The 26,207-nt window shown below is 40.3% G+C and overlaps 1 protein-coding gene across 1 annotated transcript in view; it reads left to right on the top strand.

Moving 5' to 3' along the window:
• The window catches only part of LOC101874819 (N-deacetylase and N-sulfotransferase 4), a 77,333-nt gene that overhangs the window by 10,291 nt on the left and 40,835 nt on the right, over positions 1-26,207 (top strand). Inside the window, exons 2-3 of the mRNA XM_005151495.3 lie at positions 17,062-17,149; positions 21,979-22,133. Coding sequence (XP_005151552.1) covers positions 17,062-17,149; positions 21,979-22,133 — 243 coding nt within the window. The remainder of the gene's footprint in view (positions 1-17,061; positions 17,150-21,978; positions 22,134-26,207) is intronic.

The following is a 26,207-nucleotide window of genomic DNA, read 5'->3' as shown; positions in this document are numbered from 1 at the left end:
TCCAAGTGATGAACATGGATGTAGCACAGCTTTGTATCCAACTGTAATAGTTTTCTGCAGGCAGGAAACACTACATAAATACAGGAGGTGAGAGGAATAACCTTATGGGCCAGATGCACCAGGCAATGTTCCTATGAGGTTCTGTTTGAGATAAGAAAGAAAAGTAATTTGAGAACTGCTGCCCATAAGGCAGCATCACCCACAGAGAGGAAGCCACACAACATTAGGGTTATTTTGCTGTCAACCTTTTATTCTGGAAACATTGTCCTAATGAAGTCATATTTCTGCTTACAATTAGTCTGCTCTCTCTGCCAGAATATGCAGTGGTCTTAAAATCAAGGTTTCTAACTGTCTATGAGATTCAACTGCATAAAACCTTACTGTATAAGTGCCTTTCCATTTATTAAAATCATATTTCTTTCACATTCTTGGTTTTACTATTTAATATGACCTTATGTAAATACCTCGCTAGTTCTACATACTTACATAAAAATGATTTCTGAGTGCTATGAATTCATTTCTCAAAAAAAAAGTATAAAATAAGTTCTTGGTCTCATTGGCAATTATAATCTTATAATATCAGGCTATTTTGTGTCATCTCCTGTAGCCAAAATGTCTAAATTTGTAATGGAAATATTAAATATAATAAATTCTAATTTCAGTAGTTCCAATATTTTATGCAGAATATTTTATAGAAGTTAAGAAGCCCTCTCAAGAAATGCCAGGATGAAAAGAACTGTATTTCCTTTAAAACCTTAATCAAATTTCATTTTCAAAAGTAACAAATAAATGAAAGGAAAAGTTATTCATAATTTTCTGCAAACCAGTGTATTAGTAAAAACACTCTGGAGCTTTCTGAACAGTGTTTTGGTTCATTAGGATATGATTTATTGCAACACATTGCATGTATTAAAGGTTTCTGATGTAAGACTCCAGCATTTAGCATTGATTAGCAGAGCACGCGGTAAAGAGCTCTTGTATTTCCAGTTAAGGTTGGCACAGAGAGACTGCTAAGGCAATGTGCTGACCTTCACATCTGCAAGACTCTTGAAGAGTGACTTTGCCTGTTTAGTCAGAGGTTGTCTTACCCAGGCCTGTCATCCAAGCCCATAGAGCTCACAAGGGTGGTTCTGTGAATGGGAAGAAAAGTTTATTGCTTTGGTAGGTTTTGGTTGGTTGGTTGGTTGTTGGTTGATGGGGTTTTTTTTGTGAGACCAGCTCTCCTAAACCTTGGATTCCTTTTAATAGAATGAATCTCCATTTTTGTTTAATTAGCAGTGAGATTTGTAACAAGCTAGCAAATGTCAGAATAGCCTCTTCCTTTCTCAGGCAGCATCTTTGAGCAGTAAAGCCATTATCCCACCTATATCTCGTTTTGGAAAAGCCAAACCAGTAACTGGCTTTTTTAACTTTCATCTGAAAGAAAGCAATGCCTCCCCATCCCCAGACATACTCTATTAGCATAACATCACCTCAATGTTCATCTCTGGTATGATGTTTCCTTGAGGAAATAAACCTACAAACATTTTTCTTTCCCTCCAGCAGCTCAAATGGTACATACCATTTACCAAGCTATGACAGTCTCTCTAAATATCTGTAGACCCTACTCTTTCATATGGTTTTTATTCTTTCTTCATAATACCAGCACTCTTTTAATCCACTGTTCATGTTTTAATGCAGACAGCACCCAAACAGAAGCGGGCTCAGTGGTGTGAGACACACTCAGCTTCTCTAGCACAGCATCCATGCTATTTTCAACACTTCTGATTGGAGAGGGCTAAATTAGTTATCCAAGAGTGTTTCAGGTTTTTAACTGATGGAGTCATTTCATTGGCATTTTACATTTATTTTTAAAAGGTCACAAATTAAATGTATTAAAACTTGTACCTCCTTCCCAATCCTTTCTGACCAAGATATGTTGAAATTCAAAGAATTAGAGTTTAGGCTTTTAGATTTCCTTCTTTCCAACTTGTTTAGCCAGCTATCCTTAGACCAAATGGGTGAAAAACGCTTCCAAAATGGCAAAGTGGCAAAGCAGGGGGAAATGAAGTTGTTATTCTTGTTACTCAATCAACTTGGACTGCTTCAGTGAAACAGTTTCTTGTGGCAAAAAGTTGATTTATTAAAGTCAGAATGTTTCACTGCAATGCGATTGAAACAGAATTCTATTCTGCCAGCTCATCTGCTCAGGCCCAGAAAACCAGACCATTTGAAGGCTATTTCTTAAATATCCCAAAAGATCATAATTTGGAATTTCTGATCTCCCAGAAATTAAAAAATTATTAAAAAATAGTTCACACCCTGCTGAGAGGTTTTCTAACATGAGACTGTCCCAGGAAATGGATATTTCAGGGGTTTACTGCCCCTTCATTTCATGCAAAAGCTAGAATCATCATAACATATATATTATATATGAAATCCAAAATATTAACATTTGAGCAACTTCTAAAGTTGTCTCAATGTTACATTTGAATTGCCCAGATCACGGGCTTCAAGAACCTATGATTTTCACCCCAAGACATCAGACCTTCAAGTAAAGGCTGTATAAAGAATACTTGAGTTCACAGTTTTTGCCAGCATACTGTATTTGCTTGCCTTTCTCAAAACTCATGAAATATTGGCCCTTAAAACAATCAGTGATTCTTGAAAGCACAAGTGGGTTTTTTGGTTAAGATTCAGTTGTTTTAATAGGGTAAATCTCAGCATAATTTTCCATTCCCTGTTCTTTTAAACTCCTCAGAACTCTGTAGAACAGTGCATTATCCTGCTCATTAACAGTGTACATGCAAAGCCAAGATCAGGATCAGTTTAGGTAATCAAAGTTTTGATATTGATTTCAACATAAAGGGGGTTTTGGTCTCAGAAATATTCTCTGCAACAGCAGCTTTGACTGTGAGTTCAGGACTTTGGAGAGGGAGGAGGCCACATTTTCCAGTAATATTTAGTCCCTAAGGGCTATAAAGACTGAAGACCTCCTTTGTAATAGTATTTACTGTAGTTTTTTCAGCAAATTAGCACAAATGTTAGGAAATTAATTGAAAATGCATGGATAAATAAGCATTAATCTGTATGTCTCTATAATTAATAGAGACTAAATAGAATCTTATTAATTTAGGAAATCTTTGATGGAGCTCAAGGCATAAGTGTGAACTGTTGAGGCTACACTTTGCATGTTTAATAATAATAATGCATTTCTGTTAAAGAAATAGGTTCAGCTGCAGAATGCAGATTTTTTAATAAAATAGCTCTGCATGTGTCTTTCTCGTAACATATCCCAAGATTTATGTGCATCATAAATAAATACGTCTGTGGTATTATGAAGTGTAATTCCACTGTATTTGTTATTAGGAAAGGGAATAAGGTTTCCCATATGCTTTCACTATTATTCCTCTTGTAACTGGGAAGAGGCTGCCAGCAAATTACTCGGAAATAAAAGCTACCCATCACTGCTGCAGCTATTGCAAGGTGGGTGTTTAAAGAGCAGCCCTGTGTTACAGACCTGCGGGGATTTACTCTCAGCCTTCAGGCTACAAGTACATTTCAAAGCTCAGCAACAAGAGGCAAAGCTTCAGACTAGCAATAGTCTATCATTTGTTTGCTTAATACAAGGAAACATTTTGGGTTGATAATGCATACATTGATAATATCAAAGGGAGACTTAGAGACTTCCAAAGATGAGGATCTTGCCTGAGACTTGGATGTCAAATAACTTATGGCCAAGATTTCGTAAAGGGTGAAATGATCTTTGGAAAAGGGAGTTTATTAGTCTTTCACTGTTACAGTTTTCATTGGGTGGCACAGATAACAAGCCCTGTATACTGCACATTGAAGGCAATATAAAGATTATCCACTGACATAAAGGTACAATGAGGTTTAATTGACTAAATGTGTTGGGGGAACATTTTTGGCTGAATCATGTACTAAGTACTTGTCCTTGCTTTTCTCTGTTGATATATTGGACAATATTCTGTACTGTGCCAGTTTAAGAGGACAAGCTTGCAAATGTGAAATGCTACAGTTCATTGCAATATATACAGACACAGGTATGTGCCTGTAGATCTATGTGTACACAAAAGGCTGGAAAGAGTGCACCGTAGGATGGTTAAAACCAGTCTTGCAATGTTCTTCTGCTATTATCTGCTGATGGATAGGAAAGCTCTGCAGAAGGATCTGGACAGGCTGGATCGATGGGCTATGGCCAATAGTATAAGGTTCAACAAGGCAAAGTGCATTTGGGCCACAACAATCCCATGCAACTGTCCAGGCTTGGGGAAGAATGGCTGGAAAACTGCTCATGGGAAAGGATCATAGAATCATAGAATAGTTAGGGTTGGAAAGGACCTTAAGATCATCTAGTTCCAACCCACCTGCCATGGGCAGGGACACCTCACACTAAACCATATCACCCAAGGCTTCATCCAACCTGGCCTTGAACACTGCCAGGGATGGAGCATTCACAACCTCTCTGGGCAACCCATTCCAGTGCCTCAGCACCCTAACAGGAAAGAATTTCTTCCTCAGATCCAGCCTAAACCTCTGCTGTTTAAGTTTCAACCCGTTACCCCTTGTCCTATCACTACAGTCCCTAATGAACAGTCCCTCCCCAGCATCCCTGTAGGCCCCCTTCAGATACTGGAAGGCTGCTATGAGGTCTCCATGCAGCCTTCTCTTCTCCAGGCTGAACAGCCCCAACTTTCTCAGCCTGTCTTCATACAGGAGGTGCTCCAGTCCCTGATCATCCTCGTGGCCTCCTCTGGACTTGTTCTAACAGTTCCATGTCCTTTTTATGTTGAGGGCACCAGAACTGCACACAATGCTCCAAGTGAGGTCTCACAAGAGCAGAGTAGAGGGGCAGGATCACCTCCTTTGACCTGCTGGTCACGCTCCTTTTGATGCAGCCCAGGATGTGGTTGCTTTCTGGGCTGTAAGCACACACTGAAGCTGGCTCATGTTCATTTTCTCATTGACCAACACCCCCAAGTCCTTCTCTTTGGGCTGCTCTGAATCTCTTCTCTGCCCAACCTGTAGCTGTGCCTGGGATTGCTCCGACCCAGGTGTAGGACCTTGCAGTTGTCATGGTTAAACTTCATGAGGTTGTTGGACTTGATGATCTTAATGGTCTTTTCCAACCCAGCTGATTCTATGATTAACCTGATCAAAGCCAGATGTTTAAATGGTTTGAATCCATTCTGGGTTTAGTAATTTCAGTGGCTGATTGCTGGTGCTATAACCTTAGTCAGCAAAGGTTTGAGGTGTGCTAAGCCTAAGTGGAGAGAGGGTGCAAAGAAGGGGGAATGCAGAGCACACAGAAGAGTTTGAGGAGCAAGGAAGATTTTCCACAATGGAAAAATATCACCTGGTTTTTAGCAATTTCTCAACTTTCTGCTGCATATTCTTTCCAGGATCTGCATGTACACCTTGTTAAACATTCCCATTTGGGTACCAGATCATTGGTCAAGCAAAACCTATCAGAGCAATCTAGTACTTATGATTTTTAACCTCCTCTGCCCATATAAAATATGGCACTACTCCACAACTAGGAAAGTAATAGAACCTCTCATGTCAGAAATTAGTAGAAATTTAGTGTAACACCTATAACTAAAAGGCTGATATTTTGCTGAACATGTTTTTATCAGTTTAATGATCATAAGTTACATTGATTCATAGTTTATACTGCAAGTAGCTATACAGTTTTCAATAGAATGATTTAGAAATAAAAGTACTACCTATAATGACTAAGATCAAAAGCAACTAGATTTAAAAGTTGACTGGCTTAGTATTGCCACTTTCTGCCTACGACCAAAATACATGTGAACAGCTTTGAAATAGGAATATTTGTAAAATTAAAAACAATACAAACCCTCTTTCTGTGCATCTTTTGTTTTCTGAGATAATACTATGCAAGCACTTAATTTGCTGTTGAGCCTGGCTTTCTTCACTGTCTTAACTGCTAGAAACTTGATCACCATAAATACTGTCAGCTGGTGTTCTTTTATATGTGAGAACAGAGAAAAAATGAAAAAAGCAAAATTTCAACTATTGTGAGACCTACAAAGGGATGACAAAGATTAAAAACACTGATTTTCACTGAAATATTATTGTTATCAAACATTATTTTGCTTGGAAGACATCCCTTTCCTTTAGGGTGTGGGCTGAATTTCTCACCAAAACACATTCCCTGTGGAAGGCCCCATATACCACAGGAATGTGTTCTCATTCAAATGATAAGTTGGGGAAAATAATGAGAAACTTCAAAATTAAGTTCCCATTCTCTTCCAATGAAGCCAAGAAAACATGTAGTGTAAGACATCAGTAACCACTTTCTGATTAAAAATCTCTTGCTAGAAATATTTACTCTCCCTTCCAAATAATTCACTTTCTGTGCTTACAGCATAGCACAGCATTCATCCTGTGTAATTAGGAAAGCAGGAATGAGGACCTTGAAGATAGCCAAGCATACCTTTCTAACAGGAAATACTTCACAGATGCATGATGCTTGTGAGAATTCAAGGCATTGCAATACCAAAAGAGGTTGTTAGAAACCATTTTAGAAGCCCTGGGGATAAGTTGTACCTGTCAGCAATGATTTATCAGCATCCAGAAAGGGATGAGCTCCATCAGCCAGTAGGAAGCTCACCCAAACCCTCTTTTCCTTTCTGGTGGCTGAAATACCCTGCCAGACGTCCCAGTGCTGGGGTGACCAGGGGGAACCATTGGGATAACTTGGTGTGACATCCTAAACAACAGGGCATACAAACTCCTCCAGTGATCTGCACATCATCTATCCAAACCAACAGAAGCCTGGACTTTTCTGCTGCCCCTGGATCTACCTTGGCTGTGGTGCCAGATGGAAGGGCTCCTTGCTAGCAGGACTTTTCTTCCTATGAATTCACTGACAGATGGATGAAAGACTTCTTCATACTTTTCAACAGTTACACTATACCACTTGAATTTATGAAGGGTGTAGGTTGGGTTTTTTTTCAAGCCCCTAATCCAGAGTGATCTAAATAAGGTCAATACTTCAGTTTTGCTCTGAATATAGTGTTCCCACTTTTTGAAAGGATGTGGTGATCCTTTTTAACCACACACCTGAAGCATTTCCTCTGGATCTTAGAGAGATTTGTTCTCATTTTACCCAAAATGACTTTGACTTATCTTTAACTTAGACTCAGATGTTTCTGATCTTTATGGAGAGGGTGGGCAATGGACAAACTTGCAACGGGCAAAAAACACAGGCCACAGACACAGCTATAGGTGCTAGAAGTGGTGTGAAACGTACAAAGAAATTGTATGAGTGAATTATTTGTGATTCTCATTGAATTCTTTAGAAGGGGTTATTAGGAAACATAGAAACTAATAAGAAAGACAAAATTGGAAAACTCAGAAAAATCTGTTCACAGACCAAAAAGTGCTGGAGAGCCATGTTTTTCCTGTTGGACATTCCCATTTTTTACCAGTAATAGCAGGAACAGGAACAGAGAAATCAGAGACTGCTGCAGTTTCCTTGTTCCCCTCCCAGTCCAAAAGCTTTAGAAGCTCTTCATTTAAACATATGGAAGTACCCTCTTAAAGGCACTGGTTATATCCATCATCGTGCAAACACACCCATTCTGAAAACTGAAGGACAGACCTGAATTCTGTATATATCACCTCTTCCAATCTCTCCTTTGTGATTGAATGTGTGTTGAAAAAAAACCTTAATTCCTCCACAAAGTATATACCTCAGGTTTTAAACAGTAAATTTAAAGTAGACATTTGAGATTGCTGGTTCAGAGTTTTGAGATAAATATCCATGATGAGAACTCGAAGAAATTTTTTTTTTTATGACAAGCTACCCAAGTAAATAATTTTCAAGAGCAGTAAAGGAGCAGAAAACAACTCTGGTTAAACCTTAGTATATCCAAATCCATAAATTAAAGAAGATAAATAAGGTAGCCTCCATTACAGAATCACAGAATCACAGAATCCCAAGGGTTGGAAGGGACCTCGAAAGATCATCTCGTCCAACCCCCCTGCAAGAACAAGGTAACCTAGAGTACATCACACAGGAACTTGTCCAGGAGGGCCTTGAATATGTCCAGTGTAGGAGACTCCACAACCCCCTGGGCAACCTGTTCCAGTGCTCTGACACTCTTACAGTAAAGGAGTTCTTCCTGATGTTAACATGGAACCTCCTATGCTCCAGTTTACACCCATTGCCCCTTGTCCTACCACTGGATATCACTGAAAAAAGCCTAGCTCCATCATCCTGACACCCACCCTTTACATATCTGTACACACTGATGAGGTCACCCCTCAGTCTCCTCCAAGCTAAAGAGACCCAGCTCCCTCAGCCTCTCCTCATAAGGGAGGTGTTCCACTCCCTTCATCATCTTTGTGGCTCTGTGCTGGACTCTTTCAAGCAATTCCCTGTCCTTCTTGAACTGAGGGGCCCAGAACTGGATGCAATATTCCAGATGCGACCTCACCAAGGCAGAGTAGAGGGGGAGGAGAACCTCTCTTGCCCTACTAACCACATCCCTTCTAATGCACCCTAGGATGCCATTGGCCTTCTTAGCCATCCCTTAAATAATTTATAACAACTGAGTGCCTACTAATAGTTGGGTTTTCTTTTTCTTGTTGGTTTTGGGTTTTTTCTTTGGGTTGTTTTTTTTGTGTTCATTTGTTGGGGTTTTGTGGGGTTTTTTTGTTTATTTTTCTTAAATAAGCAATTCTGAACCAAGAAGCAAGAGGGAAAAAAAGACATCATATACAACTAAAAGACAACACAGCTGTCAATGTCATCTGTCTTTTACTCTGTATTTGTATTGTGCCAAAAAAGGGGAGACTTTGTTCTTTTTTTTGGCACAGCCCAAAAAATTACTGAAGAGGAACTGTAAGTACTAGTCTTTGTGTTTTACTACTAATAAGGTGCAGAACAACCCCACCTGCCTTGTGCAGACATGGGTACAGGGCAAGATGCAAGAAGTATCTCTTCTTTGTGCAGCTGTTGTATGGGCCAAGCAGAACTGCAGCTGTAGGGAACATGGGAGCTGGGGCTTTCTGCAAGAGATTTGCTGAAAATGCTTAAGCTTTTGGAAAATCAGAATTGACAAGAAATAAGCTTTAAGCCTATTCACTGCCCTGCTGAAAGCGCTGCTGGCTCTTGTCCCTGCTGCATTCAACCTGCAGGGACAGCAGCAGTGCTAGTGCCAGCCACAGGGAAGCCCCACATGTTCTCAGCTTGGGCATGTGCTGGTTTTAACCTTTCCAGGACTTGCCAGTAGATTTCATTAGTATTCCTAAAAAGTCCTTCAGAGTCAGTAGTAATTTATATTAAAGACCCTCAGTGATTTCCCAAATAACACCAACATAGGACAGCAATCGCTGTTAGCAGGTAACCAGTGTAGCCATACCCTGCTCCTACATTACCAGAAGCAGGGCCCGTGGCTGATCACCACCATGCCTAATGCCTTTGATCTTCCCTATGGCTGGAGAATTGGAAGCAATCCCACTGACTCATCTACACAGTCTTGCTTAAAAGAAACCCTGCTTTTCATTAGTGCTCTTTATTCTTAATTCATACTTTTTGCCCTGTTAGACTGTTCCCTTGCTCTTCATTTGAGATTTTTGTTGCTAGATCTTCTACAAGTACAAGATATGAATTCCTTTTCCCAAGAAGAGAGCCTGAATAATTGCCATGGCTATTTATTTATTCATGTACCCTCACATGTGTAGTTAGGCAAGGTGCTCTCAATGCCAGGGTACCTATGTAACTGTCCTAGCATCAACTCTCCTGTAACACTTAACCAAAAGCCTTCTTCTGAGTTCTCAGGTGATGTTATTAGCCAGTTAGTAATGAGTAGATAGTAAACTTGCTACATCACCAGATTGATCTAATTCATCTCAAATGACCAGAACCTTTACTGGAACAGATGCATTCCTCTGTGATGAATTGCATGCAATTAGACTCTGGACAGTTTCTTGACTTTAGGTTTGAGTCACAAAATGGCAGCAGAAGTAGATCTGACACACTGGATATTCCACTCATAAAGGGAAAATGAATTTTGCTGTTTGCAATAATCATATTACATATGAAAGCAAAACATGAGGTTTTTTTCTCACTTAAATAAACCCACATATCCTCTCAGACCTCACACTAAGACAGCTACTCAGGGGAAATGCTAAACAGACTCAAGGAGTAGCTCTATAATAAAAAATAGATCTGCAGACAGAGCTGGCTGTGTTCAGCACCACCAGAGCCCTCCCTATTCATTATTTATATAGCATTACAGATTAGCATAGTACCTCACAGAAATACATACCAAAAAGAAAGTGAAGTCCCACATCTCAGGAAGGAAGGACAGTGGCCAAAGTGCTGCTTGCCCCACTGGCTGCAGTGAGTGGTCTGGGCAAATTGGTGTCTGAAGAGGGAATGTAAATTTGTGAAGGCTGAGAGCTGTCCATTTATCTGTGGCCTGATTAACAGCTATTCAAATCAGGTTTGGTGTAGCCAAATGGGATTCCTAAATACCATTAAAGTTTTGACCAATTCCAAAACTCCTTTCAAAATCTAGCCAGTAAGTCAATAACGTGAATTCTTTATAATACCTATATTATAGTATGAAAGAATGTTCTGATTTAAAATTCTGTTACAAGCATGCAAAGTGGGCTGAAATCCTCATCACACAGAAATCAATGACTCAGCTTCACTGGGTTTATAAATTTCTCACTGAGTTAGGTTTTAAGAAGTGCAGATACAACTGATTTCATTGTCCCTCTTATGGCAGAAATCTGTGTTCCAAACCGAAAGCTAAAAACTAAGGAACCTAGAGTCCTGGCTTTGCAGTGACCCTGTCAGTGATGCCAGGCCACATATCCCTTCTTATTTGTATGTGTTTAAATTTGGTTTTCCTATCAGAAATACAGTAACTAGCTTTACTACATCATTTTAATGATAGTTATTGTGATTATTACTAGTTCATGGTAGTCCTACAAAGATTGCATTTGCTTTGTAGATTGCCAAGACCACATAAGGCATTGTCAGACATCTTTTTTAGCATAAATTTGTGTGAGAGAGAAGGAAGAGGCAATCAAAGATCACAGTGGAAACAGCAGTGGATAAAGCACTGCTGAAAGTGTCCTTTGCTTTTTATTTCTCTCCAAACTTGCAGCTGGAAATAATACCCTTTGTAGTTCTCCAACTTCCCACAGATCACCAGCAAATTTCACAGAGCAGCTTGGGAATGAACCTCAGGCTATATAAGTGCAAAAGCATTAAGGACAGATGTTAAGAACAAAAATGAATAAATGCATTAGAAGGCTTCTTGGTATTAACCAGACTGACAAAACTGTCTTGAAGTGAAAAATGAGGCAAAACTGTCATCAAATCTTAACATAATTTTAGTTAGAAGGGATTTCTGGAGGTGATCTAGTCTAAACCCCCGCTCAAAGCAGAGGTAACTTCAAAGTTAGATCAGATTGTATCTCAAAGGACAGAGATTCCTCATCGTTTCTGGGCAAGCTGTCCCAGGCAAAAATCCTTTTTACTATGCAATGTGTACAAACATCATGTATAAAAAGTTTTACTGGTTTATCTACATTTGCATGCTTGCACATACTTTATCTCTGCTGTACATATAAATAAATGTGTATATAATGATCATATATATATATATATACTTTATGCACATATATGAAAAAGAAAACAAACCTGCAGCAGTGGAATCACTGTCCAGTGCTAGGATCCATTCCCAAATTAATGATGACTTTGAGTAATGGCAAGTTAGCCCATTTTTGACAAGATCCTCAGTCATATCCCTCAGGATGGTGATGGGGCAATGTAACCTTGATCATGCAGCCCTGACATGCCAGACACTGGCACATCCTCCCACACCAGAAGCACTCCCTAGAATGAGTCTGTGGAAACAAAATAATTCATGATGACAGCAAATTATAGTTACACTGAAGAGTAGAAATAGCAAACTTCCCTTCCTTCCCTTGATCTCCTTCTAAACCTTTCTCATCTGCCCTCCACATCGTGCAGTCCTTATAGACTGGCCATGGAGTAACTTGGGATCATGTTTCCTTAGGCAGCTCCACATAGTGGAGTGCCCCATAGGCTGGGGCCCCTTGGCACAGGACCACAGAGATCCCTGCCACTCTGGGAAGGTCCCTAAAACACATGCCAAAGTCAGGAATCAGGTTCTTGTTTGCAGAAATACTGTTTAGAGCTGCTAGAAGGACATTGTGACAGTATCAGTTTCATGCTAAACAATCTCTGTGTTTCACAAGGTGTTAGGGTTTTCCTCCAAAACCACATTTTAAGTTTTCACCCACTGTTCTCACAGACACTGGTCCCTTCTTTCCCAAATATCCTCCCAGTCTCTAACACTGTTACCTGTGATGTAAGCGGTTTCTGGAATGAGAGGCACATGAACCAGTATCTGTTGGCCTTCCTTTAAGACGATGACCAGATGTAAAATGCTCGACAAAGGACAAGGATCTGTGTATTAATTCCTGTATTTAATCCTTTTTTGGTTTGGCTAAAGTTTCCACTCTCTATTTTCAAAGAGAGGGATCACCAATCCCTTTTATGTTCATTTGCACAGACACACACACTGTTGCCTATACCTCTGGCTCCCTACAAAAAGCCCCCAATATTGATCCCATTTGCCTCACTTTCCCAGATAAGAAATATGAGATCAACCTTTGCTGGCTTAATTAATCTGGCATCATCTGCATCCTACAAATCATTGCATATGCAAAGAAGGGCTCATGCTTTAGCAGCAGTATTGATCCAGGCAGACCTCTGATTTAGGAGTAAAGCATCTTTAATTACTTTAGGTGACTTTCAGGGTTTGTTTGGGTTTTGTTGGGTTTGGGGTTTTAAGTCTTGGGAAGACTAGTACCATGTTTTAGTGTTGCTAGCATTTAGCTTAGATTCGGAGTTTTGGTCCCCAGAGAAGCACCTCCTACCTCAGCTAGCCTTCCCATGCCTGCCATCAGAATTAGGAAAAGCCATTCTTTTACCTTCTCTAAGGATTTGATAACCTCTACACTTTCCTTAGCCAGAGGTGTTTTGACCTTTAATTAAAAGGAAAATTTGTTTCCTTCCATTCAGAAGGCAGCAAATAATGAACTCATTAAAATGAGGTTAGTGTTCAGGCCTCAGAGCAATAAGAGCCGAAGCCTCATTAGCAGCTAACAATCCAGAACATAGCACATAAATAAACTTAATATGGCAGAGCAAAATGCCTTGGTGCATTAAATTTAAGCAGAATCAAATGTTTACAGTCACTGATGTCTGGGCATGAAGTTTTAATGTACTTAATAAAGGAAAGCAAATTGCTTCTTATTAGGCACGAAATGCTACTGCAGATATTGCCCAAAAAAGTTGATTATGCAAATGAAGGGTAGAGTTCTAATTAACAAGGACATAGAGGAAAATATCACTTCTTCTTAATAGATGCACCAATTATGAAGACACTGCAACTTCAACTCCACAAAAGGTGTTTATATGGATTAACAGCAAAGACTGCTGAATGTAAATGCAATATAAAGAAGAAACCCTTATCTTGTGGCTGTCAGAGAGAAACCTCATTGACAACCCAAAGAAACAATTCATAAAATGAAACCCACAAGTTTTGAGAGATTTCAGGCAATTAAGGTTTTGTATTTGAAAGAATGGCTTGATTTACCTAAAAAAAATCCCATTATCCTGACAGTGAGATAGGCCTGTTTGTCCATGTGCAGGTGTGCTCCATGGTTCTTCCCATGGAGAAGGATAATTATTTAGCATGATCTATTTAACTGTCTGAAACTAAAGCAACAGTGAGTTCCAGCTGTTGCTTTAACATACCCCTATGAGTTCAATGGGGAACACTAATTGTGTTCTCACATGCTTTCCTCCACTTACATCTCTTTTAAGCTCCAGTACTCAGAGGAAAAAAAGGCAATCCCACCAACTCTGAGGAAAAGACACACAGTGGTAGAGATAACTTAAATACTGTGGTCAGATGAAATATTTAGAGGGCTGCCAAAGGGAGCTTGGGATGGCACAGCACGACCAGGCAGAATGTGAACAGACGTGTTTGCGCTTGGCATTGGGTAGGCTTTCCAGCTGTTAAAATTCAATAGCCCTTCTGCATCCTGCAAACCCTTCAAATTAAACACCTTGTGCCATACAGGAAGGCTGCGCACATCCTAGCAAGGTGTTGAGCACTGGATGCCAGGGATGTGCAGCTCCTCCATCCTGCTTCATCCAGGAGCCACAGAACTGCCTGCGCAGCAGTGTTTGCAGCTGTCCTCACAGACAGGCAAACAAGAAGGGGTTCAAATTCACCCACCAGGGAGAATGCAAGAGGGGCGATGGAAGAAAGTTGTCTGCTCTTCTGCTATGGGACTTTTCTATGCTACATGCCCTTAAAGTCTATACCTACAGGAGACAAAAGCTCTCATTATCTATGGTGCAAAATTACCATTGAAGGCAGTATGAGTCATTAGCAACTTTGTTTGAATATGTGTTATTTAAAAATGGGGAAAGCAGACCCTAATCTCTTCAACAGAGACTGCTTTAGATTAAGGATATGGAAGACATTCCCCCTTCCCCAAACAGGAAAGTAATGACAAAATATGTTTGGACTGACTAGCTGAAAATACCTTCTCATTATCAAAACCAGGTAAGGTCATGAAGCTTAGTTGCATACTATAGAAATTAATATGCATAAAAAGAAATTGAAATCTTCAGGACCAAGCAAAATCCAGTTTGAGTTACACATTTGCCCTTCTGACAGAGAACGCTTGACACACTGCAGGTTACAGGGTTTATATCTTAATTCTTGCTCTGTGTTTTTAAAGAGACTACACCAGGCTAGAAGGCATCTGCCTATCCCACAGCTCTGTCATGTTATTAAGATGTGAGTGTGAGGGAAATCAAAGAGAAAAATCAACAGGATATAATGATATTTGTTTCATGTACCTTTTTATACTATATGTTAAGTGATGATAATTTCTCAAGATGTTCATTCCTCAAAGGAAAATTGAATTGATTTTGCTCAGACCATCAGTCTTTCAGCATCTATAAAATGCTCTAGACTGCTTGGAAAATTATGTTCTAAATACAGTGACTCAGATTCTATGCTTGTGAATTTAATGGTGTCAATTTAGTGCCAGTTTTTACCAACTGGGGATTTTTCTCAATGTCTTTCTAACAGTGGGGTTGATCTCTGTAGTTTTACATTTTAGTGAACATTTAGTTGCTTTATATTATGTAAATATAGTCCCACATGTGAAATTGTCACAGGATTGAAATAACCCACTTACTAAATGCCTGGCAAGATAGGCTGCAAACGATACTGCTATCTTAATATTTAATTCTAAATCACAAGATTTACTGTCACTAGATTACTTCATTTCTGTTAGCAAGGGAATGATTGTTATAGCCAATGACTGTTATAGCCAATAACCACTATCTTTGTTTTACATCTTCCTAAACACTCAGGAAATGTTTCTGTTTAAGAAATGAAGGCAGATGCACAGTCTGACAATATCCTGTGTTACATTCCCGAGCCGCCTGGCACCTGAGGGATGCCTCTTTAGAAGGCAGCTGTTAGAAAAAGATGCTTCAGAAGAAACCTGTGCTCCAACATGTAGGGTGCCAAATATGCCTCATTAGGTGGGAGTCAGTAACTTTGAACAGCTAATGTCCTAGAGCAAATGCTGACAGAAGCTGACAGCACCTCCCAAAACACTGAAATATAAAGGAAATCTGATAAATCATGAGACCACCAAAACCTGATCTGCTTAGTTCAGCTCCACTCTGGATGATGATTGCAGAGGCCACCAGTTGGCACCTCAGCCACTTAAACCCTTGTTTCATCATTTACACTGGCCTGGATATGCATTTAGATTGTGGTCGTAAGTAGAATTTGTTGTTGTTGTTGTTTAAATTAGACCAGTGGGTTGACCAAAAAGGTAGTTATTTTCCTGTAATGTTAAGTGAAATTATTAAGGACCATACAAAATGTGATTTTTTCAAATGAAAGGAAACATTAGCTGGACTCAGACTGTGTGTAAATCACTGCATTCATTTTGTCTTTGAATTGTGCAAGAACATGAACATTCAATCAATAGAAACATTATTAATTGATAATGGGAAAAGTTCTCAAGAGCCACATAATGGAGACACAGAAAATTGATGAAAATAGAGCTTATAACCCATTCAACACTGGCAAGCACAATAGGGAGATAAGTGCATTATCCATCTCACATATATAGCACATCCAGATTATGTGGGCTGGTGACTGAAAGCAGACACAAAGACTATCTTTAGCAGCAGTGCAGAGCTGACAGCTAACAGTAAATGTAGATAACTCATGCAGGCTGAACCATCCTTCCCTAATAGTTGGAAATACGTGCAAGAAAAATGGTGACCAAGACACCTATTTCTTCTATAAGCAATACCCATTTCTTTCATGTCACTTAGACAGGTCTTACCTTTTGCTTGGAGGACAGAATAAGAAAAGAGGGTTTCCATTTCTGACACAAACACTACTTCTGCCACAGGTTGAAATTGGAGTTTTGCTCATTCACACTTTAGCATGAATTTGGTAATCAGACACAACCAAAAGTGTTTCTGCAGGTAAGTAAATCCCAACACCTCTACATTTGAATAGCAAGTAGCATTCCTAATTTTACTTTGGGTTTTAAGTACATTTCATCAAGCTTCATCAACAACCCAAAGCATGAGTGGCTTAGTGATTTAGTATATCTGAATTCAAGTCCTGCCATAGATCACTGCAAACAGTGTTCAGTATCTTGGTCTGAGGTACAGAACTATTACCACCTTTGGTACTTACGTACTATTACTAGCATTGCAAGACCATCAAACACTGATAGAACAAATTAAGCTCACTGTAATAGTCTTATAATAAAGAATGAGGCCCCCCCCCAGAAAAAGTGAAACATTTAACAGGGTCTTCTTTTTTGTATCTCCTCAATTGGACATAACCTGTAAAATGAGGCATTCCAAAAAATGATACTCATTTTTCTAAATGCATGTTAATTTCTTATTTATTTCAGGCTTTACTAGAGACTCAAAATTTACTGCGCACTCAGGTTGCAAATTTTACCTTCAACCTTGGATTTTCAGGAAAATTTTACCACACAGGTAAGAAGGAACTTTGTGCTTTGAGGTAGTGGCAGTTAAATAGGTATCAGGATTTTAAACCTAGCTTTAAATATGCCCTTTTTAAGAAACATGTTGACTCATTGAAGCAGTGGGAAATACATGCTCCACCGTTTTAGCATCTGTGTCTAATTCAGTGTCCTCTGAAAAGGCACAATATTTTGTTATGACTGTAAAGGTCTCTATCTCAGTGGTCTGCAAATCAAGAGGGATGATAAACGAAAACAAAATGAAAAGCTATTTGTATTGAAACCCTGCTCTTTTCACAATCCAAGCAATAATGAGTTGCACACTCACACTGTCTTTCTATAGAAGATGAGGCATTTTTACAGCTCCTCCTCCTGAGTCCTTTCTGTCTTTTGCTCATTTTCTCCACAGCACAATGCTCCTATTTTCCCCTCCTTCTTTGCTCTCTCCTTAATACTTTGCAGCATCTCCACTCAGGCTTCCCTCTGCTGCCACTTGAGCCGTGCTCCTCCCCAGTACTGCTAAGGCAAAATAAAACAGATACTTAGAGACTCATTTCAAAGCAGACACCTCCTGTCCTTCTCCATTCTAAGCTCCCACCTTTGATGACCACCTCCAACATCCTCAGCTGCCAACCCATTCAGCCACATTTAGCAACTTTTACCAAGTTATGCTAGGGAAGCTGAGGAGTTTATCTAGAACAGAGGAAGAGGAATTACAGCAGCAAAAGGATGGGAAAGTAAGTTTAAAAGCTGGGAATGATGCATCCCCAGCTGTCACAGGCCATGCGGTAGCTGTGGAATAAGGCAGGTCACCACTCACAGGGTAGATGTAGCTGTATTTCCCTTTTCATAGCCGGTATTTGAACACCAAATAGATGAGCTTACCCAGCTCTCATGGCTCTGTTTCACCATCCATTAGGAGAGATGGAAGAAGGAGAGATGAGGAAGCATTTGAGGGATGACTAGAGAGAAGTAGAGAGAATGTAGAGAGAGTAGAGAATGATGTATTTGCATCCCCACTGCTTTCAAATTCCAGGCTGTTTTCCCCTTGTGCGAGCATTCAATGATAATCAACTGCTGCCCAGGAAACCTTATGAACTAAAGATATAGGCTGAAGAGCCTGAGAAAAATAAGAGGTAGGGAGAGATGGAATTACTTGCCTAGGGTCATATAACAAACCAGTGGCAGACCTGTGATCAGAAAGTAACTTAGGAGACCGAACCTCAGCATTCTCCTCACTTCATCTTTACCTGCCTATGTAGTTACTCCTTTGGAGATTAATTGGGCACACACATAACACATCAAAACAAACAAAAGTAGCCCAAGGCTCTGAGTTGCTGTACCATAGGATGCTGCTCAGCTGTGGCTATCTACAGAGTAAAGGTGATATCAGTCATTACAGTGTCCACTGCAGACAAAGGTAATTCAGGGAGAATACTATAAATACTATGACATACACCATGCAACCTTTCAACAAAATCAAACCCCTGACCTGCCAATACATTCTTTTCTTCCTTCATCCCAAAGGCCTCCATATTATTGTCACAGGTTTCCTTGCCCAGCTGATACAATGCTAACCAATGTCCGAGTTCCTGCTGCTGTAGTGATTGAAAATAGATGTGCCTGTGTGCCTGTCCTCCTAATGCTCCCGAGGATTACAGAACTGAACTACTAAAGAGTTCTTAGAGTTATTAAGAGTTATAGTAGTTTGCAGAACTGCTTAATGAATTGAAGCATGTCACTGCCCCCTTTAAGGGACCTGCTGCTGCCTATACTCAGCTATGCATCTGAGTTTTTAAGTGAATAGAAGAGTATTTAAGTGAATTCATTTAGAGGTTGGTGGTGATGTTTTGTTGTATCAGCTTAGTGGAAAGGTTTCAAAGTATTCTCCATACCATACACACTTTATTGAGTCATTAGAAATAAACCATGGAAAGGTATTCTTTAATTACCATAAATGTGGCTTGTTCACCCAGAGTGGCTTTTAGTAGTAGGTATTCAACTCTTTATTTGTGCATTTCAGCTGCTGTGCTTTACTGACTTCCTTCATGTGTGATTTTGTTCTTTCCTTTCCAAAATGTGGATCATTTTAAGACTACCAAGTGTGGGAATGTGTTAGCAGATTAAAGTTACACATTTCCATCATAAGATGTTGCTGACATCTGTACCACAAATACCAATTCCAGTTGGTATGCCTGCACATAACTACAACAGCTGACACATCAGCCTCACTGCTCATCATCTCATCACCACACCTTTCTGTGCCACTGGTGAACTATGCACTGTAGGCATAATGCTATTAGCAAAAAACTGAGCAGACCCTACTAGTTATGCAGTTCTAGCAACCATGTTTCTACTTGCTCATGCAGTGGCAACAGAAACTAAAATGTTCTCCAGATTTGCATTTAAGATTTGTAAGGTTATTGATAGCAACTTCAAACTTAGTTTCAGTTTTGAGCTCAAACAAGATGTCCAAGTTATGGTTGCACCTTTAAAATAAGGGATCATTTATTATGTGCAAATAAGCTTTGAATTATTACATACCTGTGTAAAGTGTATACTGCATCTCAAAACACATACATGTTGTATGTGCTTGTAGGTATTCTGCATTTTTCAGATTTAAACATTTATAACAACGCTCTTTTTAAAGGCTTGTGAAGAAAATTATCCACAAAAGCAACACCACCATCAAATGTTAAACTTCCAACCATTCAGTTTCAGTTCTGCTATTATGGGGGTGGAAGGGAGTGGTTGTTTTTCTTTAAATTCAAAAGTGTTATGCTTTATCTTGTTTGGTTTTTGTTACTGTAAAACAAAGTGACAAGTTTGGTTAGTTATATCTCATTTTACAAAGAAATTAGTAGGAAAAATAGGATTTTAAAATATAGTTTTTGATACTGAAATTATTTCAAGAACCATATGGTACTTCAAATGTTAATAAGGCACTAGGTTATACTTCAACCTAAATCTTGAATCAGGTGATTATGGCTTTTCATATATTTCAAATACTGTCTTTTTTTTCCCTTCCCCCCTCCTGTCAGTTTTCTACCTTCTGGTTACCAAAGAGATCTTTAATGGCTTCACGTACTCCTAATTCCTTTCTCTTCCATCCTATTTTGAAAGCCAAGTTAAATTTCTTCCCCCAGGCACATTGTGCACAAGAAGTCTTGCACAAAGGAGCAGATGTTTGTAAAAGGAGCAAGCTATCAATCCTTTCTTTTCAATAAGGGATTACCTAGTAAACAAGGTAGTTTTCTCTTTCCAGCAGTGCTCCCATCAGTTGGAGCAACTTGCTTAGAGCTTGCAGAGTGTTGCAAAGAGGGGAGCAAAGTGATTCAGTGACACCAGGAGAAAGTCTCAAAGTAATGCTCTGTTTGTGTAGTATCACTCTTCAAAACCCAATGAGTTCTGCAAAACACTGAAAGGCTTGTAAGAAGACAAGATACCTGTGTTTGCATCAGTAGACTGATCCTGACAATCTTTAACTGAAGCTAAAAGAGAACATTTAAATGGTAAAGGAACAAGCTAATAAAGCTGCTAATAAACTGAATATTGTTGAATAATTTCAGGGTGAAGTTAATGAAATTTAAACAAGCGCTGCAGACACCTGTCTGCAGATGGTGGAAGCAGCATTGTATCATTCCTTTGTTATAACCACACATGCTTCCTTCTGCCTGAAACAGATACTCTTTACTAGCAGAGGAGTTTTTACTGGGTTTGCTTCAAGATTAAACCTGGCTAAATACTGAATGCAGATGCATAGGAAATAACATTTGGAATCCCTTTGCCATTACAGCTTCACGTCTTCCACTCCATTGTATTTAGAAACTATTGCAAACGTGGTTTAAATTCACCAGAAATTATCAGATTTCAATTTAGTGAGGCTAATATTAAAGTAGCTATGGGGCGGGGCAGTGCTTGGCATTGATAAGATTTCATTTTTACCCATATGTTTTCCCTATTCCTGTATTTTGAATTGGACAGTGACATTATTGTCAGGACAAACCAGAAAACAACAGGTCTATGCATTTGTTTCGTTTTAAATACTTGATTGATTGTCATCTTCTGGCCAGTTTTAATATTCCTGACACTGTTTTGTCCTGTTAAATCCAAGCTGTCGGGTTATGGTGATAAGAGATAGTGTGACATTAAATTAAAGCAAATATAGAAAATGTAGTTTGTTGGTTTTCTAATATCACAGACACTTAAAAAAAACCCAAAAAACCCCTGACCAGTTTTATGTAATATTCCTTTGTTTATAAATATACCAATAACTGTTCATATTTTAGCTAACTGCTTTCTATTCTCATCCAGAGAGCAGCTTATCTTCACCAAAAAAGGTTGTCAAGCACTGGAACATGCTGCCCAGGGAAGTGGCCCAGTACCCTGGAGGTATTTAAAGGACATGTAAATGTGGCACTTGGAGACATGGTGTAGCGGTGGACCTAGCGGTTTAGTTTAGCTTTAGGCTTGGACTTGATGACCTTAAAGGTTTTTTGCAACCTAAAGTATTCTATAACTGGCACACAGTTCTCTGGGATGCCACCTTGTCCAGCTACAGCTACACAGAGTCTGGCAGGACCAAAGCAGGGTACCAGTGGGTACAAGTCCATCCCATCTCTAATTTCCGGGGTAGCCTGAACTTCTAAACACTCCTGGTGTGCTACACAGCACAACAATCAGCCCTTGGAAACTAATTCTTGTTAGAATTACTGTCAGTTAACACCGTGCCAGGAACACTGACACATCCAGGCCAAGGACATTAGGTTTTATGGCGACCTCTTCTGTGTTTAAAAAACAATTATGGGCCTTTTCTGTTGTTACTTTTCCTTTCTTTTGCAGGGACTGAGGAAGAAGATGAAGGTGATGACCTGCTGTTGAGATCTGTGGATGAGTTTTGGTGGTTTCCCCATATGTGGAGTCACATGCAGCCTCACCTCTTCCACAATGAGTCGTCACTGGTGGAGCAGATGATCCTCAACAGAGAATTTGCAATAGTGAGTAAAGGTTACCAAAAGGCTCACTATGATACCTTGACATATTATAGTTATGTCTTCCAAGCTGTTTTTATGTTATAAGTAGAAATATATTTACATAGATATACAAATAAAGATGCAAGGTTGGAAAGAGCCCCCAAAAAGCCTTTCTGTGACTAAAACTTGGGCTGAATTTTGTCTTATATTTATTCCCTGAGAGGGCCTTTCTGGAGAGGTAGCAGCCCTTCACGCAAGCACCCTTGCAAGACCACAGGGTTTAGAAACAGTGAAATCTAAGTAGATACCAGCTGCCATTTCAAGCTTTAGGAAGAGATTTAAACACAGGTTATCAGCTTCCTCAAATATACTCAATAGGGAAGGGGGAAAGTTGCAGTGTTAAATGTTATGTTGTGTATAGTTTGTGAGAAATCTTGAAGCTAGCAAAACAAGAAGTGAAGCTTCTGGATTTCACTGGGCTTTTTGTTTTAGATTAACTGCTTGAAAAATATGCTTTTTACTGATATTGATAGATACTGTTTCATTTTTGCTCATCTGGGTTGTTAATTTACAAGAACTATCTTTCCAGCATTACCCAGAGCTCAGAGTACCTGTACCATTTAGAGTCCTTTCAGGATAACCCTCCTTGCTTATTGAGCATGACAAAGAAAACCTGAAACCTGTAAATGCTCCCTTTGGAAAAGACAATGTGGTCTCTAAGACCATATAGACATACCAAGGAATCAGAGCCACTCTGCAGAGCAGAGTGACACAGCAGGGCTTTCTCTGCTGCTTAGGGAACCCAAACCTCCACTTGCAAAGGCCAGCCAGCAGCTAACCCTTCCTCCCATCCCTCATGTGAGCCAAGGCAGCTGCCTGAACAAGCAGTTGGAAGCAATTTATTTCTTTGTTTACAACAATATTTTCCTAACAACCTTTAAATAAAACTCATGAAAAATGGCTTAACTGTTTACTCTTCTTGTCAGATTTCCCCCTTCCCATGATCTGCTTGGCAGGGCGTTAGTATAGAGGCATTGTTAGTACAGACTTATTTTTCTGTCTACATTTCTGCTTTACTGTCAGCCTTCGTTCCTGGCATGGCCTGTTCATGTTTTTTGTCTAAGCCCAGCTCAGAGACTCAAATACAGTTGGGATTTTAAACACAAGAGTAGTTTTCTAAATAGTCTCTATCTCAAAAATACATAGTCTATTCATCTTTAAACCTGAGGGGAAATTCTCCTCCTGTTTTCAGGGAGCATGAAGTCCTCTGGGTCAAATCACCTTTAGAAGTAAAATCTATAACATAGCCTGAAAACAGGGCTTGTAATAGAATCTCTTTGCAACCTCAACTGCAGAAAGATAAAGCCCATGTCCCTATCATCACTGAAGAGTAGAGGCTCTTTAGGGTGCTTATAAATATGGAGCTAATGTCAATGAAAAGCTGCTGCTATTACTGTTCTATTTGCTGCGAACGTTTGGACAGGGGTTGCACCAACTTCTTAACCTTAAATCTATATCAGCTATAAAATTATTTATGAGAACATTTATTTTCAAAAGGCTTTCTGTGGAACTCTGTGGGGGAAATTTATCTTCCCACTATGACAACTTTCCTGACAGCTATCAGAGACTCCACAGTAGTTTTGCATCCTCCCATGCTTTCTCATCCTCAGCATCATGTCTTATTTGGGAAAGAAACTCTGTGTTCTACAGCTGCACTACCACAAGTCCTCCAAAGCTGAAGCAAACCCCTTTTCATTATTCCATGAATTTACAGTGTGGATCAGACATCTAGAACAATACATACATGTGCTTTTGTTAAATATGTTCTATTTATGCTCTATGATATTTAATTAGTATTTCACTCAGGGATGCCATTTTCTCTTGCATTTCCCATTTGACAATATCTTCCCACCTCCAGTTTTAGCTGCAGGTACAGACAACACTGTGTTGCTGGAAGGAAAGTTACAACAATTATTTGGAAATATAGAATCATAGAACCATAGAACAGTTAGTGTTGGAAAGGACCTTCAGATCATCTAGTTCCAACCCCCCTGCCATGGGCAGGGACACCTCACACTAAACCATATCACCCAAGGCTCTGTCCACTCTCTATCTTTGTCAGAGCATCTCCACCAGCCCCCAGTAGTCCTGGCCTACAAATCTGGGTCCTGTGTTCAAGACACCCAGACCTTTGAGTATGACACCACCCTTTTAACCATTTATTAACCTGTCCAATCCTCCTTGCCTTTGGAAGGTCCTCCCCTGTGTTCTGGAGAATTGATGAAAAGACTGTCTAAGCTCCAGAGCCCCTGACCACCTCCCCAAGGGCTCTGTAGTCCTTCTTTGTACTCCTCAGGCTACTGCTATCTATATCCCTAGCACCCACATGTATCACTAGAAGTGGGAAATGGTCCGTGGGACTTACTAGAGCAGGCAGCCTCTCCATAACATCCCTGATCCATGCCCCAGGTAGGCAGCACACCTCCCTTGTGACCGGGTCAGGCCGACAGATGAGCGCTTCTGTCCCTTTCAAGGCAGAGTCCCCTACTACTATGACCCACTGCTTTTTCCTGGCGGCACCAGTAGAGATCTGTACCAGTGCACCAGCCGACTGTTTCTGATGCAAGTGCATTTCCTCATCAGCCCCCTGCAGGACAGCAAAGCAGTTCTGCATGGGGACAGCAGATTTAGGAGGAAGCCCCTTGCTTTTAATTGCCCTCTTCCTCCTTTGGTTGTTTTTCTTTGTTACTAATTCCCAGCTTCCCTGATCAACAGCCTCCTTCTCCCCTCCATGAGCTAGAGGGGAAGCTTGAGGCCCCTGTGCTGTTTGGTCCTGGAGCAGCAGTCCTGCTTCCTCTCAGCTTCCCTGACATCTTGCAGCTCATTGCTAACATCCCATAGCTCAGCCACCTGCTGCAGGAGGACCTCCATCAGGGAGCAGCGAGCACAGCCCTGCCCATTCTGCACCATTCCCTCCCCAGACCAGTGCAGGCACTCTCTACACTCCGAGCTCTGCACTACAACCTCCCCTCTTACCGGCTCTGTCTGGGTGCCTACGCTGGTCACCACCAGGGCAGCCAGGGCAGAGCTCCCAGACCGGACCCTGGTCATACAGCGAGTGCTCACCATCCTGCTCACCTGCCCATGTGAACTGCCTCGACCCGCTCTGGGTTTATAACCAGTCAGGGCTGGTGCTGCTCCTCCTGGCTCCGTCCCCAATGAGTCAGCTCCTGTCGAGGACTTGAGGCTCCCTCCTCAGTGGCTCTTGCTCTGAGGTGAGGCTCCTGGATGCTGATCTCCCCCCGCTCCACCCGGTGTTGCAGGTGTCCTCTCTCAAGCTACTCACATCAGCAACTGATGGAGAATCAATGTGATTACATTAATTCTTCACCTGACATGGCATTTCTTCATTGATATATTTTAAACTTGGGTAAGATGGTAACAGGGTGGGAGAGCATGTAATTATACCTGGGAAGAACAATAAAGGTTGTTTCAAGATCCCCAATACCACAACAAAATCCTGTTCATTTAAGACCTGTTGGCACCTTCTGGCTGTATCATTTTAGAAGAAAGATGAAACTAATCACACTGTCCTGAAACCTGCGCCCAAAACCCTTCAACAATCAGCAGTTTCTCCATGCGAGACAGCATCAGACTTGGGGTTAACATTTGTCACTGGGGTAAATGGTTTCATGAAAGGGATGTCCTTTCATGAAACAAGCCAGTGCACCCAAAACAGTATTTAATGAGTATTATCACACAGAGCTATAAATGTACATAACCATAATTGTTATTGCCTCTTGTCTTTACACTGTATGCGTAATCTTCAGTTTGCAGGAGCTTGAGTACACATACAGACTGCCGAACAGAGGCAAGAAATACAGGTGTTACAGCTGCAGCTAAAGAAAAGACCTCATTCTGTTTTACATGGATATATTCATACCTTGTAATGATGCTCTAGAAAACAGAGGGTTACAATTGCAGCCTGCCGGAAGCCCGTGTCACAAGATACATGTAGAAATCAGATGTCTAAATAGTTTTGTATACATACACCTAATTGCTAATTCGGCATCTAATTGTCTTGCTTTCAGTGCAGAT

Source organism: Melopsittacus undulatus, chromosome 7 (genome assembly GCF_012275295.1).
Source record: "Melopsittacus undulatus isolate bMelUnd1 chromosome 7, bMelUnd1.mat.Z, whole genome shotgun sequence".
NCBI classification, from domain to species: domain Eukaryota; kingdom Metazoa; phylum Chordata; class Aves; order Psittaciformes; family Psittaculidae; genus Melopsittacus; species Melopsittacus undulatus.
This window is presented reverse-complemented; position numbering and strand designations above follow the sequence as displayed.